This window comes from Zootoca vivipara, chromosome 7 (assembly GCF_965207765.1).
Source record: "Zootoca vivipara chromosome 7, rZooViv2.hap1.1, whole genome shotgun sequence".
In the NCBI taxonomy this organism is placed as follows: domain Eukaryota; kingdom Metazoa; phylum Chordata; class Lepidosauria; order Squamata; family Lacertidae; genus Zootoca; species Zootoca vivipara.
In genome coordinates this window covers 48,022,685-48,037,930 of record NC_142590.1, presented here as the reverse complement: position 1 = coordinate 48,037,930, position 15,246 = coordinate 48,022,685, and the positions used below count along the sequence as shown (strand labels likewise).

General features: G+C 45.3%; 2 protein-coding genes across 8 annotated transcripts in view; one reads left to right on the top strand and one right to left on the bottom strand.

The window, feature by feature from the left end:
• GNAT2 (G protein subunit alpha transducin 2) overlaps positions 1–3,444 on the bottom strand; it is a 32,594-nt gene extending 29,150 nt beyond the window's left edge. The window contains exon 1 of the mRNA XM_088674124.1: positions 3,307–3,444. The gene's annotated coding sequence lies outside the window, so the exon portion shown is untranslated. The remainder of the gene's footprint in view (positions 1–3,306) is intronic.
• The window catches only part of AMPD2 (adenosine monophosphate deaminase 2), a 51,123-nt gene continuing 38,546 nt past the window's right edge, over positions 2,670–15,246 (top strand). For 2 of the 7 annotated variants that reach the window (XM_088674121.1, XM_035122446.3), the window contains exon 1: positions 3,212–3,346. In XM_088674121.1, the coding sequence (XP_088530247.1) occupies positions 3,337–3,346 (10 nt within the window). In that variant the 5' untranslated portion in view covers positions 3,212–3,336. Of the gene's footprint in view, positions 2,709–3,211; positions 3,347–5,179; positions 5,520–15,246 lie in introns of those variants that run through there. The other 5 variants (XM_035122451.3, XM_088674122.1, XM_088674123.1 and 2 more) reach the window with 5 other exon arrangements.

Below are 15,246 nucleotides of genomic sequence, written 5' to 3'. Positions count from 1 at the left end.
AAAATAGCAAAAAAGCAGGCTTACTGGAAAACGCCTAAGGTGAGCCATTATGCAATTCCAGAAATGTAGAAAATGTTATTTCAGAATAAAAATAGAAACTTTTATTTCATGACTCATGAGACTGTGGTATGCTGTGTTACAAGTTTTTCTAGGGCTTACAAAAAATGAGGTCTGCAGAAAGTCAGCTGATGAGGAGCACATCATATGTGGAAATTGTTCAGTTTGGTTGTGTATTTTTAAAAATGTGTTTATTTATTGTTTATGAAAACTTATGTTGTAGTCATGCATTTTTTCATGTTGTAAGCCGCCTTGAGCATGGTTTGAACTGTGGAAAGGTGGCATACAAATAAATTATGTATGTATGAAGGACAAATATATTAGAGTGGTATTCAACCAAATTTTACTCTGAATATCTGAGGGACAGTAGATCCACTGAAATTCATGAACAAAACTACTCTACTGTATGTTCATTCATTTCAATATATCTACTCCGCATAAAACTTAGTTAACTACTATCCTTAAACTCCAGATTGTATGTTGTACAGTATAACTTTTGATAATATATATTCACTGTGACATGCATGGTTTAGGGAGCGCTGCAGAACAATTCATACTCTGTGTGAATGCCTGCACAAGATGTGGAGAACACTGGGTTATGAGGCCAAGGATTACTAGGAAACACAAAGATACAAATTCCTTTTTCCCCTGTGAAAGGAAGAAAATGTCCACATGAGTAAACATGCAAGTTTTATGAAAACTAAAAGTGCAAAACATTTTTAAATGAAACCAGATGCTATTGAGTTTACTGTATTACATTTTAATGCCAAAGCTGTATCTGTGATTTCATTACTTGGTCACTCTCCCATGGAATCTTTATTGTCCTTGATATCATTTAATAAATATTAATTATTGTCTAAATACAGGTGATTTATTTCTAAGTATGATTATGATTGCAGCTTGATTCTGCCTTTGTGGTTGTGTTGTTGTTTAGTCGTTTAGTCATGTCTGACTCTTCGTGACCCCATGGACCATAGCACGCCAGGCAGTCCTGTCTTCCACTGCCTCCCGCAGTTTGGTCAAACTCATGTTCGTAGCTTCGAGAGCACTGTCCAACCATCTCGTCCTCTGTTGTCCACTTCTCCTAGTGCCCTCAATCTTTCCCAACATCAGGGTCTTTTCCAGGGAGTCTTCTCTTCTCATGAGGTGGCCAAAGTATTGGAGCCTCAGCTTCGGATCTGTCCTTCCAGTGAGCGCTCAGGGCTGATTTCCGTCAGAATGGATAGGTTTGATCTTCTTGCAGTCCATGGGACTCTCAAGAGTCTCCTCCAGCACCATAATTCAAAAGCATCAATTCTTCGGCGATCAGCCTTCTTTATGGTCCAGCTCTCACTTCCGTACATCACTACTGGGAAAACCATAGCTTTAACTATACGGACCTTTGTCGGCAAGGTAATGTCTCTGCTTTTTAAGATGCTGTCTAGGTTTGTCATTGCTTTTCTCCCAAGAAGCAGGCGTCTTTTAATTTCGTGACTGCTTTCACCATCTGCAGTGATCAAGGAGCCCAAGAAAGTAAAATCTCTCACTGCCTCCATTTCTTCCCCTTCTATTTGCCAGGAGGTGATGGGACCAGTGGCCATGATCTTGGTTTTTTTGATGTTGAGCTTCAGACCATATTTTGCGCTCTCCTCTTTCACCCTCATTAAAAGGTTCTTTAATTCCTCCTCGCTTTCTGCCATCAAGGTTGTGTCATCTGCATATCTGAGGTTGTTGATATTTCTTCCAGCAATCTTAATTCCGGCTTGGGATTCATCTAGTCCAGCCTTTTGCATGATGAATTCTGCATATAAGTTAAATAAGCAGGGAGACAATATACAACCTTGTCGTACTCCTTTCCCAATTTTGAACCAATCAGTTGTTCCATATCCAGTTCTAACTGTAGCTTCTTGTCCCACATAGAGATTTCTCAGGAGACAGATGAGGTGATCAGGTACTCCCCCTTCAAGTGTTTGTGGTTGTACATGTCTTGTAAATCCCTCACCACTCCCTTCTTTCATTCAGCACTCTGGGCGAGAGGACTGTAATCCAGGTGATATGTTAAGCAAGACATGTTGTTTTGGATTAATTCAGAATGAAAAGGAGCTGTTATTGAAGGTGAACGATGTCCCTATGACTAAAAGGGAAGGGCACCAACACATACCGTAAGTTATCACAACACTAACTCCACTTTTTTAAAATGCCAGGAAACTTTGCTGTTGAGAAGCCCTGCCGGGGAGGACTGCACACTTCACTTTCCGGAGCGACAGCAGTTTGTTACAGCAAAAGCAACAGTCTTGTGGCACTTTAAAAGATCAACGAACTTATTCTGGCATTAGCTCAGAATCCACCTCATCAGATATGTGAAGTGTTACCCAGAGTCACAGGCTATATATACAAATGGTGAAGGGATTCTGAACTGTGAGGTCAGACGAAAATGAAATGCGGCAAGTACAGAAGGGAATCTAACACTGCACTGGCGATTGGGTAAACCGTTGTTGATGATAAATCAGGCATCCTGGCACTGGATGAGCTAATGAATAAATAAAGCGTGTGTGCACGTGACTGAACTTTACCTTGACTCAAGTCACAGTTGTTATCGCAGAACCTCTCCAAGAACTGCAATTCGGCGCTTTCAGGTCGCAGTTTCCCTTCTCAGTTCCTTCGTTCAAGAGGTCAGTTCAAGAGGCACACACCATGCATCACCCCCCCCCCCAAAGAACTCCGGGAACTGTAGTTGGCCAAGGGTGGCTGGGAGATGTAGCGCTTTGAGAAACTACAGTTCCCAGGATTCTTTGTGTGTGTGTGTGTTTCGCGCCCTTTCTTGACGCGCGGCTAACTTCTAGTTACACCGCCGCGAGATGGCGGCACTTGCACAAGCCGGATGAAACTCCTTTGTTGTTTGCCGCCGCCGGCCACGGGGCGGGGCTTGGGCCGCCCTACCTGTGCGCCACGATTTGATTTTGCAATGCCGGCATGCCCAGTGGGTGTAGCATCTTAACTTCTGCTCTTATATAATGCGGCTACTTCTCCTCGGGGCCAGTGACAGCTCCTTCCCCGCCAGCACTCGGCCGCCCTGAAGCCCTCAGCGGGGCCAAAGTAGTTCCTCGGGCGGACCTCTCAGAAAGAAGCCGAGCAGTTGCTCCGGGGTGGGACTTTGGGCCAGGAAGTGCTCGGGAAACGCCCCCGCTCCCAGGGGCTGCCAGTGGCCGGCTTCCTCTCCAGCTGCGTGGCGGCGGCTCGGCAAGAGGGGACCCCTCCGTTTCCCGGTACCTGCTGCCCGACGCCTCCACAGGGGCCGCGATGGCTTCAGGTAGGACGACGCCTTCGCCGTGGTAAACCGAGGGGTTTTCCGCGCCTCTCAATTCGCGCCGCCGCCAGAGCACCTCGGGTCCGCGAACTGCTGCCCCGCAGACCCTCCTCCTTCCTTACCGCGCAGCCGCCCCCGCTACCGCCCCCGCTCCATCGGACCATGCCTGAGAGAAAGCGGGAGCCGAGGGTCAAGGCGGCCGGAGCCAGATGAGCTCCGGGGGGGCGTCCGTGCCCCACCAGTTATCCAGCCCAGTAACGCGGGCGGCTCGGTGTGGAAGGAGGGCCGCGCGCACAGTTCAGATCTCCAGGGCGGAGCTGGAAAGTTTTTTTTTTTGTGTGTGTGTAAAAAGAGGATGTAGCGATTTGAAGTCTTTCCTAGCAGATCTTTTGCGCGAGGGCAGACGTTTAAAGGCGCCGTGAAGCAGGATCGCTTGGCGAGAGTTTGGGGTGAAGGCAACGCCTGCCGTCCGTTGCGCTCGCGGGGGAATAATCGCAGTTGCCCGGGAACTCTCTTCAAGTGCAAGGGCTGCTCCGCCGCCATTTCCCTCCTGTAACCGACTTCCCTTCCCTCCCCCCAAGCCGGCCTCTTTCGCGTGCAGCCAGGTTAGCTGCTCGGCTCAACAGAAAAATGCAAGATGTCCCCTCGAGCCAAGTTCTCCCCGCCACCCCCCACCCCCAAAGTGGAACTTCCGCAACGGGCTGGTTAGGCAAACTCGCCGTCCGCCCCGCCCGGGCAGGGAGACCGGCTGGGACTGGCGCTCCCCGCATGCCGCTTCCATGCCCACAGCGGATCAGGGCCAGGGAGCGCTGCCGGGGATGCCTCGCCTCGGCTGCAGCAGGCGCCGCCTCCGCCCGCCGAGCTCGGTGCGGAGGGCGGCGCTCAGCATCTTCGCAGGAGCCGCCGAGCCCGGCAGGCCTCGGAGAGGGAGGAGCGAAGCGTTTCGAAATCTGGTCCATTGTGCCAAGTTGGCCATACAAATGCGAGGGGGGGGGGGCGTCTGCGCTCCCTGCCCTGCCATCCGCCGTTTGCTTGGGCCGACGGCGTGGTCGAGGCTGGTCTTGAGGCAGAGAAGGGAACTTCTCGAAAAGCGGTCTGGCTGGTTGCTTGTTGCGGAGGGAGAGGAACCGAGAGCCTTTAAAGCTCAGTGCACAAGCTAGCTCGAGATACATTTGCATGTCAAATCCGTTGATTTTCATCAGTTTGTTTTAATACATTTCTGCGGTCTTGTGGGATCCACTCGCCTCTGTTTAACCCGATTGTGTTACCGACTTTACATTGCATTTAACCCTTTCGCGTTTTCTTCGAAACCCAGGAAGAATGCCGCAATTGCTCTTGCCCCTTGGGAAGAGCAAGCCCGGGAGTGTCTAGAATCCCCCGTTTCTGCCATCGGGCTGATAAGATCAGGATCAGGAAGGGGCGTATATTCGAAATCGCGTTAACACACCACCTCACTTTTAACACTTAACAATAGGATGACTAACCGATGGTGATATCTCCCCCTCTGTAATGCAAACTGTACTTCCAGGTGGAAGGGTGCTAGTGAGGAATGGAACCCAGGGTGGTAGTTATTCTGGATTAATTATTGCTCGTGGGGCGTGATTTCGTGTGTGTGGCCTTCACTGTGCAAGGAGCCCAAACGCCCCGCACTAGAGGCGGGGTTTGTGGAGCCTGAGACTGAAGCAAGGCGGAGGGAGGAGTGCGGGGGGAGGGCAGTGGTCTGGGTTGCCTGCAAGGAAACCAGCCGATCCAGGGATCCCCTGGTGCCTGTTCACTCGGAAGCAAATCCTCCCCATTGCCCCAGTTGAGACTGACTCCCAAGTAAGCGCGCACAAGGATCGCAGGCCTTGCCTTTCATTCAGCACTCGCGCTGACGAATCGGGGAGCAGACGAGGTGCGCTGTAGCGCAGGATCCGAACCTCTATCCTCGGCTTAGGAAGGCGCGGTGGGGGGGGTCTTGGTCCACCCCCGGTCTGGGAGGACCACACTCCATCCATCAGCGGCAAGAGGTGTGGCCTAGCTTTGTCCCCGCCTCTTTCTTGAGCACGGCAGCAGCGCCGGTTCCGAGACTGTTGAAGCTTCCAGGAGGCAGCAAAAATGTCATCTGGCGTTGGGCCCCCCAAGAGCGGTTCCCCGCTGAGGAAGCGAGCCAGTCTTCAGGCTCCCATCACAGGAGGTGAGCAGGGCGTGGTACTGTCTCCTTATCCATTAGACGCTGCTATCAAAAGAGAGAGAAGCTGGGAAAATAGCAGTCCTGGAATGGAAACGATCCCTTTTCCTTCCTAGTCCAGCCCCCATTCCTTCACCCTATACTGCTTTTCGGTTATGTGTTTTTTCATCTTTAAGCAGATGATTGCTCCTTTTTTATTAGGCTGTTGACCGTGGTAGGGAGACAACAGTATTATCCTATGCGTTTTTGCTCAGAAACAAGTCCTGCTAAGCATGCATAGGATTGTGTGAGAATTCAAGGACCAGAGGCATGAAGAGTATGCTCATTTTGAGGCATAAAATGGCAAATCTATCAAAGAGCTTCAGCATCCATGTGCCACCCTTTCAGTGTGTTGTGGAGCCCTGTTAATGAGTGGAGCAGAAATTTGGAAAGCCAGATGCTTGGTTGTTGGATTAGGAACAGCCTTGACTATCTGTATAGTGGAGACTAGAGGTGTTAGAATGCTGGATTTAAAGCTGTTTATTAGGATAATGTAGTTATACTCTGTGCTTGTTTTTTGGGTTTGGGTGTTTTGTTTTGTGTTTAGTTATTCTGTATACAAGGCTTTGGAAGACAGCAATACCTGTGATTCCATCTAATTATGTCTTAGATTTTTTATTACAACTGACATATTAGCTGGGGGAAAGGCATATAGATCTGCCCCCTTCCCACCAGATACGCCAGCTATGGGGAGGATGTTTAGATTGCCCACAAAAACATAGTAAGAACTGTGAATTCCCTGTGTAATACAACACATCTGAAATATATCTTGTCTCACCTTTCCTAGTTCCTTAGATTCAGGCTTACTTTCAATCACAGCTTGCCAGAAATTTGGTGTGTGTGTGAAATTTTGAATGCAAAATAGTAATAATCAATTTTCTTCTGAGCATGTGCAGAGAGCATGCCATTTTTAGTGAGCCACCTCCAGCCAGCTGGAACATGAAGTATGGCTAGGTATGTGTGAACCCTGGATCCCCTTTTGTGAGAAGTTCAGCACTCACTGTACTTTTCCTTTCTTGGCTTCTGCCTTGTTGCTTAATTTGAGGTAAGTGGGCCAGTATCTGCAGTGCTTTGCAGGTTATTTCTGAGAACTGGAGAGAAGGTATATTCTCAAGTCTGATAGTTTTACTTTGAGTATTTTGCCTCTTGGGTTAGATATGTCTTTTGTAGGAAGCATGGGAGTATTTGCGCATAAAAAGCACACCCTTTTTTATGTGGGAGTACATCTGCAGTGTGTGGGTATGTAGGAACTGCAACTGCAGGATAGGGTACGTGGCATTTGCTCCTACTGAAGCAGGCTGCTGCTCCATATGGCTGTCTTCCTTGTATCCTTATGAGCTCCTGGGCTCTCTTCATTTGGAGCTATGAGTGCCCAGGAGCTGATATAGAACATACATATACCGGTAGTGTAGCTGTTCAATATGTGCATACAGATTGTTGTAGATGGGCTAGATAAGGTTGTGATGCGCATATGCACGGAGGTATATATTTTTGAGAATGGGAATCATGCTAATGGTAAGGTGCCTAAATTGAATGGTCATTTGTTGATAAAAGAAATACATACACATTGTTTTCCTCTTTTTGTTTGTTTGTTTTATATTCCTAAAATGTCTACCATCTAGATTGCCTAGGTCTGCAAACATTGAACACTATGGAATTATTGCAGGCACTTCGTAGCCTTTCCTTTCCTTAGACTGGAGATGTGTGGCGTGAATGGGGTTTTCACCTCAAAAAACTATACAGTAATGCTTTCCCTAAAATACAGCATTCCTAGTAGCCCGGGTCTTAATTCTTCCTGAACTGCATTGTAAGGACTTTTTTTTCTTTTACTGGCCCTTGACTGAGCATTTGTGGCCAGTAACACAATAATTAATAATGCTGTTCTAGGCGGTTCCTTTTATTCCCCACTTGTTTCTCACCATGAGGTTTTGGATACCCAAGCACATAATGAAAATAGCAAGAGCTTCCATTGGGGAGCACTTGCTTTGCATGTAGAAGCTGCCAGGTTCAATCCCGAGCATCCCCTGTTAGAACCGGGAAAGGCTGTTAGTCTGAAACCCTGGAGAGCTGCCAGTCAGTGTTGACAGTATTGAGCTAGATGGACCAATGTTTTGACTCGGTGTAAGGCAGTTTCCAATGTTCCTGTAGAAATGGCCTTGGGTTTGCCTTCTGTCCCCATTGCTGTAGTAAAAGGACAGGGTTCTCTTATCCTGATTCTATAGAATTCCTCTGGAATGTTTTAAGATGACAGACTAGCCTGGAGAGCTATCCATCCCAGTGTTGCAGCTGAGGTGGCTTCATCCATTTTCCATCAGACACTTTGTAGCTTGCCTTTGCTGTATATCAGTATAAATGAATAAATGAAGAAAACTCCCGATATATCATAACACAATGTTAGAAGATGAGCAATTAAATAGTCCTGAGATGGTATGTTGGATGTTGTTGGGGCCAACGGACAACACCATTACTGGCCCCAACAACATCCAACATACCATCTCAGGACTATTTAATTGCTCATCTTCTAACATTGTGTATGCCATCAAATGCCAACAGTGCCCTTCAGCTCTCTATATTGGACAAACAGGCCAAACCCTACGCCAAAGGATAAATGGACATAAATCTGACATCAGGAACCACAAGACAGAGAAACCAGTAGGAGAACACTTCAATCTCCCAGGACATTCTATACAAGATCTCAAAGCAGCAGTTTTATTACAGAAAAATTTCAGAAACAGACTGGAAAGAGAAGTTGCTGAATTGGAACTCATTACCAAGCTTAAAACCATGGAGCCACCTGGGATGAACAAAGACATAGGATTCTTATCTCATTATGCATGATCAAGCTTTCTTTAGCGCCTCAGCCCTTGCTTTTTCCCCCGCAGGACCTATTGCAGTCATCAGCAGTCGTTAACAGCCATCAACAGGTTTACCACTCCTATCAGCCCATCACCCATTCCCACCCACCCCCACCACCCTCTGTATATACATAAGGGTCTGGCTCTTCTGTTTCAAGTGTATCTGAAGAAGTGTGCATGCACACGAAAGCTCATACCAAAATAAAAACTTAGTTGGTCTTTAAGGTGCTACTGAAAGAATTTTTTTTATTTTGCTTTTTTTTTAAAACCATCTGTGTTGGGACTGGCTTCTGTCACGTCGTTCTCTGTACAGTGCAGATAGTTTTCAAGCTGACACAAAACGCTTCATTACATTACACCAGCCTGTCTGAGTGCAAATCAAATGATTTTGCCAGTGCTCTTCAGAGTGTGAGATAGTCACTGCATCTTTTTCTACCCTACCTTTGCTTCAAGGGGTGTGGGTGTGTGGGCAGAATCTCTAGGCCCTTTGAGTATTTGTGGAAGTAAGCTCTGAAAGAAACGGCATGCTTCTTCCTATGTTCCCTAGTACTTGAGAGAATATCATTATTACCACGTTGCAACTGGAAGTAAAATACTTCTACACAGCCAAGACCATTAAGTGGCAGCGAGGCGTGCCTGGATGCTTAGGGTGTCGCATTTTAAAAACAGCTCGCAAAATGCCAGACGTGATTTCAGTTACGTATTTTCTCATGTGTAATGGTACCCTTACAATTCCAGTTTACTTCTGCCACATAGGAGGAATAATGGCAGGGATGTGTATAGGGTTGTGCACGTCTATAAAATAGTCACACAAGCACAAGATCTGATAGAAGGTGCAAATCCTGATTTGCCGATGACCTTAGTTTTCACTTTATTAAACAAAAAACCTGTTTCTTTAGCCCAGGCCTGGAGAAATTCCAGATGCTGCTGGGCTACAGCTCCTGTCATCCCTGAGTCTGACAGCTGGCAATGCCAAATGGAACTGGTAGGAGATGGAGTCTAGCAACGTCTGGAGGGCCACAGGGTCCCTATTCCTGCTTCAGGATTTCCAGTTTCAAGGAGTTGGTACTTTAGTGCCCTAAACAGCTTTGCTTCGTTTCTTCCTTATTTTGTTTCAATACCCTTCATTTCTCACAGTATTCGTCTCTCCCCCCCCCCCCCCAGTCTTTGGAAACATCATTTTGGTATTCAGAGCACAGTGTTCAAACTGAGCAAAACTCTGCACATTTTCATATATTCTAATTGCAGCAGTTGGCTTTCCTAGGTTATTTTAGTGTAGGATTTAGGGCGTAACTGTGTAGTAGAGTCTGTGCAGCACAACTGCTGTCCCTGTCCCCATGCTCAAGCTTTTTTTTATCCATCAGTGAAACTTAATTGCATTCACTTTGGAGCAATTTGGGAATTGTCCTGTCCTTGACTTGTCCAGGATCACACAGAAACAGGGCACGGCAAAGGTTTGCATTCAAATCTGCTGAGTCTTTTACTCTAACCACTGCAGTCAGCTTTCCTTTGTGAAATGACCCACCTTTGCCCCCTAAAGCTGGGAGGTGGTGGAGCCCTGTGCATGTACGGGACAGATGGTTTTGTTGTTGCTGTTCTCTTGTTTTCCTTACTGTAATAATATTTGTTCTTCGGGAGGAAAGCATGAAATACAAGGAAAATAAACTTACTACTGTGGGTTTTTTTTTGAGATGCATGTTATTTTGAAAAGTATAGGGAATATTGAAGAAACAGGATGGAAGGGTTATAGCTGCCCACATATATCTATATCTATATACCGGTATATAGAGAGAGAGAGAGAGAGAGAGAGAGAGAGAGAGAGAGAACTTATAACCAGCAAAATTAGAGCTTGATAGATATCTCCTAGCCACTATTTATCTTTACGTCTATGTATCTGAGGCAACAGGGAAATGTTAAATAGCAAACTGATCATGCCCCTTGCCTTAGTTTCCTTTGGGCAGGCAGAATATTTTGAGAATCTCATTTTTTTAAAAAAAACACATTACAAATATTGACTAGTCCTCTTGGGAGAAAATCCTGAGAACATAATCATATTTACTCTTGTGGTCCTCATGGGAGTAAAATTCCTAGAACAGGCTGATCATACTGTGTGACCTAAAAACATTTCTCAAAAGCAAATATTACAGTCACATAACAACCAGGGGGTGCTTCTTTAGCTATGAATCCTGGTGGTAATAACCTCAGGCTAAACAGTGGAGAAGAGGACTGACGGCAGAAGGTGAGAATCTCCCCAGGCTTCGAATGAGAAGTGACTGCTAGAAAAGACAAGTTGGGGACCAAACTTATTAGAGGATGCTAATAAGGACCTGGGAAATAAGGTAATGGGGATGCAAGAGGAGATGCTTTGGCATATTGAGGGGCAAGGGCAGACCAATGAAGAATTGGGGGATCCAAACATGCGATTGTGAGTGGTGGTACAGCAGTCAAAGGCGGGAAATGTGTGCTTTAAAAGAACATTTCATGCCACGTGGAGGGATCTGGGAAGTGTGGAATCCTCTTCCAGCTTATTTATGTGCAAGAGTGAGCGTTTCAAAATTACTCTATTGCTAAATCTGCAGTAAAAGGATGGTGATGCTGCTTTTGTTTTCTTTAGAAATCTTATAGCGCAGTTCTACTATGCAGCAATGTTAAGTTGAATTCTAACCTTTTGTGAGTGAATTTACTGATGTTTCCTCCTCCCCTTTTTGTCTTTTTAAAATGTATTTAAAACTGTTTTAAGCTGCCTTTCCATAACTCAAAGCAGCTCACAGCGAATATTAAAATATAGTAAAAATGAGCAGAACATTATAATAGTGAAGAACAGGGGGTTGTATAAAAAACAACAGTGAACTATCTATTGAAATTAAAAACAAGATGAAAGAGATATTGCCTTGGCACCAGTGCTTTATTAAATAGAAAAACAGGTGCTGGTACTCACCATGAAGTTGTTACAGTAAGTGCCACACTTTCAACATTTTTGGGGGAAAGGTGCCGGTATTGCATACCCCTGAGTACCCCCCCCCAAAAAAGCACTGCTTTGCATCCTTCCTAAAAGCCAGTAAAGAAGAGTGTTTTCTACTGCATTGGAGTAACATATGTAATGCCCTTGACCTCTTGCTTTTAACCACAGTACACAAAATGGGGACTAATTAGAATCAAAGCCACATGGAGCAAGCATATATTTGTTCATTGTTTAGCAGGGTATTTTAGTTACAGGTAGGTAGCCGTGTTGGTCTGAGTCGAAACAAAATAAAAAAATTCCTTCAGTAGCACCTTAAAGACCAACTAAGTTTTTATTTTGGTATGAGCTTTCGTGTGCATGCACACTTCTTCAGATACACTTGAAACAGAAGTAACTAGACCCTTATGTATATTCAGGGGGTGGGGTGGGGGTGATGGGAATGGGTGATGGGCTGATAGGAGTGGTAAATATTAGCTTGCTAATGAGTTGCAATTCAGCAACTTCTCTTTCCAGTCTGTTTCTGATTTTTTTCTGTAATAAGACAGCTACTTTGAGATCTTGTATAGAATGTCCTGGGAGATTGAAGTGTTCTCCTACTGGTTTCTCTGTCTTGTGATTCCTGATGTCAGATTCATGTCCATTTATCCTTTGGCGTAGGGTTTGGCATGTTTGTCCAATAGAGAGAGCTGAAGGGCACTGTTGGCATTTGATGGCATACACAATGTTAGAAGATGAGCAATTAAATAGTCCTGAGATGGTATGTTGGATGTTGTTGGGGCCAGTAATGGTGTTGTTCGGGTGTATGTGGCAGCAAAGTTGGCACGGTATTTTAGTTATTGTTGAGTCACTATTGGTCAGTTGAGTTTGTGCTCTCTATTTTTAGTTCTGTAGCAGTTAAAAAGTGGTTTCCCCCCTGTCGTCCAACTAATTCAGGTAAAAAAAATAAATGAAACTTGAGTAATAAACCTATAAATACCCATGGACACAATAGCCTGTGGTCTAAGCCAGATGTTGAAGAGCTGCTGTTTGGAAGAAGAATTCTCTCTGGGGTGTGGTGACAAAACCACTGAACCAGCCTTGCAAATAAGCCCACAAAAGTTACTAGCCTGCAAAATGTTTCCAGCTTGCAGGTGGGAATGATGGAAAGCTCCAGGAGCCCACTACATTCCTACACTAAAGTAAGTGTGGCAGAGAGGCCTGTGAATATAGTGCAACTCCAGTGTGTGCCCCTTGTTAACTCTCCCTCTGTTACTCTCAGCACAGCACAGTTTTCAAAGGGAGAAGATTTCCCAGTGAAATGTTAGAAACTCCTGCAGAATGTGCACCTTGTGTCAGTTGTGTGATCTGAGAAAATTGTCTTGAACAGAAGATTTTAAGGGGGAGGCAAAGAATGCCAGATCCTTTTGATTAAAATCAGAATTATATTTCCATAGGTCTGGGCTGCCTGCCCTCCTTTTGTATGCATGACTGCAACCCTCTTTAGGCTGCTGTCATAGGGTTTAGCCATCTAGCCTAACCATCTTCTTGATGCAGGAAGTCCAAAGCTATAGTGTTTCCAACAGAAGAGAAAACCTAGGCTTACTAAAACCCGGTTACTAGGGAGTAACATCCATATAAAATAGTGAGCCTTGCTTCTAAGTAAACATTTATAGGCTTACACTGTCAGTGTCTTTTATCCGGTGTGGGATGCTTTTATTTTCTCTCTGATTGGTGTAAAATTATTTCCTTGACAACAGGCTAAAACTTGCAGGCAGATTTGAGGATTGAAGCTGGGTCTCCTGTCCAGTATTGTAGCCCTAAGGCAACTCACAAGTCCACCTGATAGACCAACAGGATCTTAGCTTTCTCTCCTCCCCCATCTTTATTTACACTAGATAATGACAGCCATATGTATTCGCTGGATTTGTGCTGTCCTAGTGCACAGAAGTGTTTTGCGAATCTCACTCAACACTCAGTACAGTACAGTGTTTTCTACTGTATTTTGATTTTTGTTCTCCTTGGTTGATAAGAACTAATTGCTTACATTTTGTTTACATTCTGTCTTAGATCTTGCTTAACTTTCAGTCATATTGCACATATGCCTCTTATTTGCCTGGACTTTGTTGTCAAATCAAAACCAAGTAATAATTCCAAATTTTACTAAGCAACAACAACTGTGGAAAAGGCATCATTTATGCAGCTTCCATCATTTCTCCAGGGATTTATTTTGTCATCTGCACAATGCAAGTACTGGTAATCCAGAAACAGGAGACTAATGTTTGACAGAGGGAGTTAAATGCCTTCTTCTTCTTCTTCTTCTTCTTCTTCTTCTTCTTCTTCTTCTTCTTCTTCTTCTTCTTCTTCTTCTTCTCCTCCTCCTCTCCTCCTCCTCCTCCTCCTCCTCCTCCTCCTCCTCCTCCTCCTCCTCCTCCTCCTCCTCCTCCCTGGCCCACAGACTTATTATTCAGTGTACTTCTGTTGCTTCCAAGCATCTGGCTCTAAGGCTGTTTTTGTCAAGCTGCTGAAATTCATCCAACAGCCATTCCCACTCCAGTATAAATACTGAGTATAAGTAAGGTCTGTGTAAATATATCCCCATGCTTCATATATCTTTTATCTGCCTCATTTGCTTGCAATCCCAATAACTGATATATATGAAGGAGCATCTCCACCTCCATAGTTTTGCCCGGACACTGAGGTCCAGCACCGAGGGCCTTCTGGCGGTTCCCTCATTGCGAGAAGCCAAGTTGCAGGGAACTAGGCAGAGGGCCTTCTCGGTAGTGGCGCCTGCCCTGTGGAACGCCCTCCCATCAGATGTCAAAGAGAAAAACAACTACCAGACTTTTAGAAGACATCTGAAGGCAGCCCTGTTTAGGGAGGCTTTTAATGTTTAATAGATTACTGTATTTTATTTTTCTGTTCGAAGCCGCCCAGAGTGGCTGGGGAAACCCAGCCAGATGGGCGGGGTATAAATAATAAATTGTTGTTGTTGTTGTTCTCCATGCCCCCTCATATGCATTTGAAAGAAAGCTATATACCTACAAAAATATTTTTATTTTATTTAGGAAAGAAATACAAAACTGCTTAATTAAAGAAAATATTTAAGCTGTGTATAATAAAATAATTGTCAATAATACTCCAATAATAGCAGCATTTTTATTTTTATTCTAGAAACAAGCACATACACAACACTATATCTGGGTAGGCTTGGTGAAACAAAGAAGCTAGCTGGCGTGTGAAATGGTATAGTGAGGATGTCTGCCTAATGTCAATAGGCAAGGAGTTCCACAGGTGCTGCCACAGTGAAAGGCTGACTCCTCCCAGATGTGGAAATACTGAAGTTTACCTCCACTGGGTTTCAAAACCCAGTTTTGAGCAGTTCAGCCTGGAGCTTGCCTCTGGGGATTTGGGGCTTGGCTGCTCTAGTGCCATCCCTAAAAACACATTTCACTTAAGGGCTTTGTGAGCTAGTACCCCATTGGGTTGGAGCCGGCTCTCTCAACAAGAGATGTGGGATCCTTGGTCAGACTGTTGAGAACTGGAGGCAGTCAGTGTAAGCAACATTGGGGCACTGCTGCTGCTGCCGCCACCACCACTACCGGTACTGCCTTCCTCAGAAAGAGAGAGATCACTGGGCAGAGTTCCAAAACCTGCTGTCAGTCTGTCTTCAAAGGATTGAGACTGAGGAATGACATGCCCATCACTGTCGCCCCTGAGGCCCTTCATCTCTGTGACAGCAGACTCTGAGCACAGGCACCTTCCTGACGTCCTGCGGGATCAGGAAAGGACAGCTGCTTCTCATAGGCCATGTATTGTTCTTAATTAACCAGCGGCTGCAGCTCTTGGAGACAAAGCTTATGGGCGGCTTCTGCCAAGACAACCTCCATCCCCGTCACCA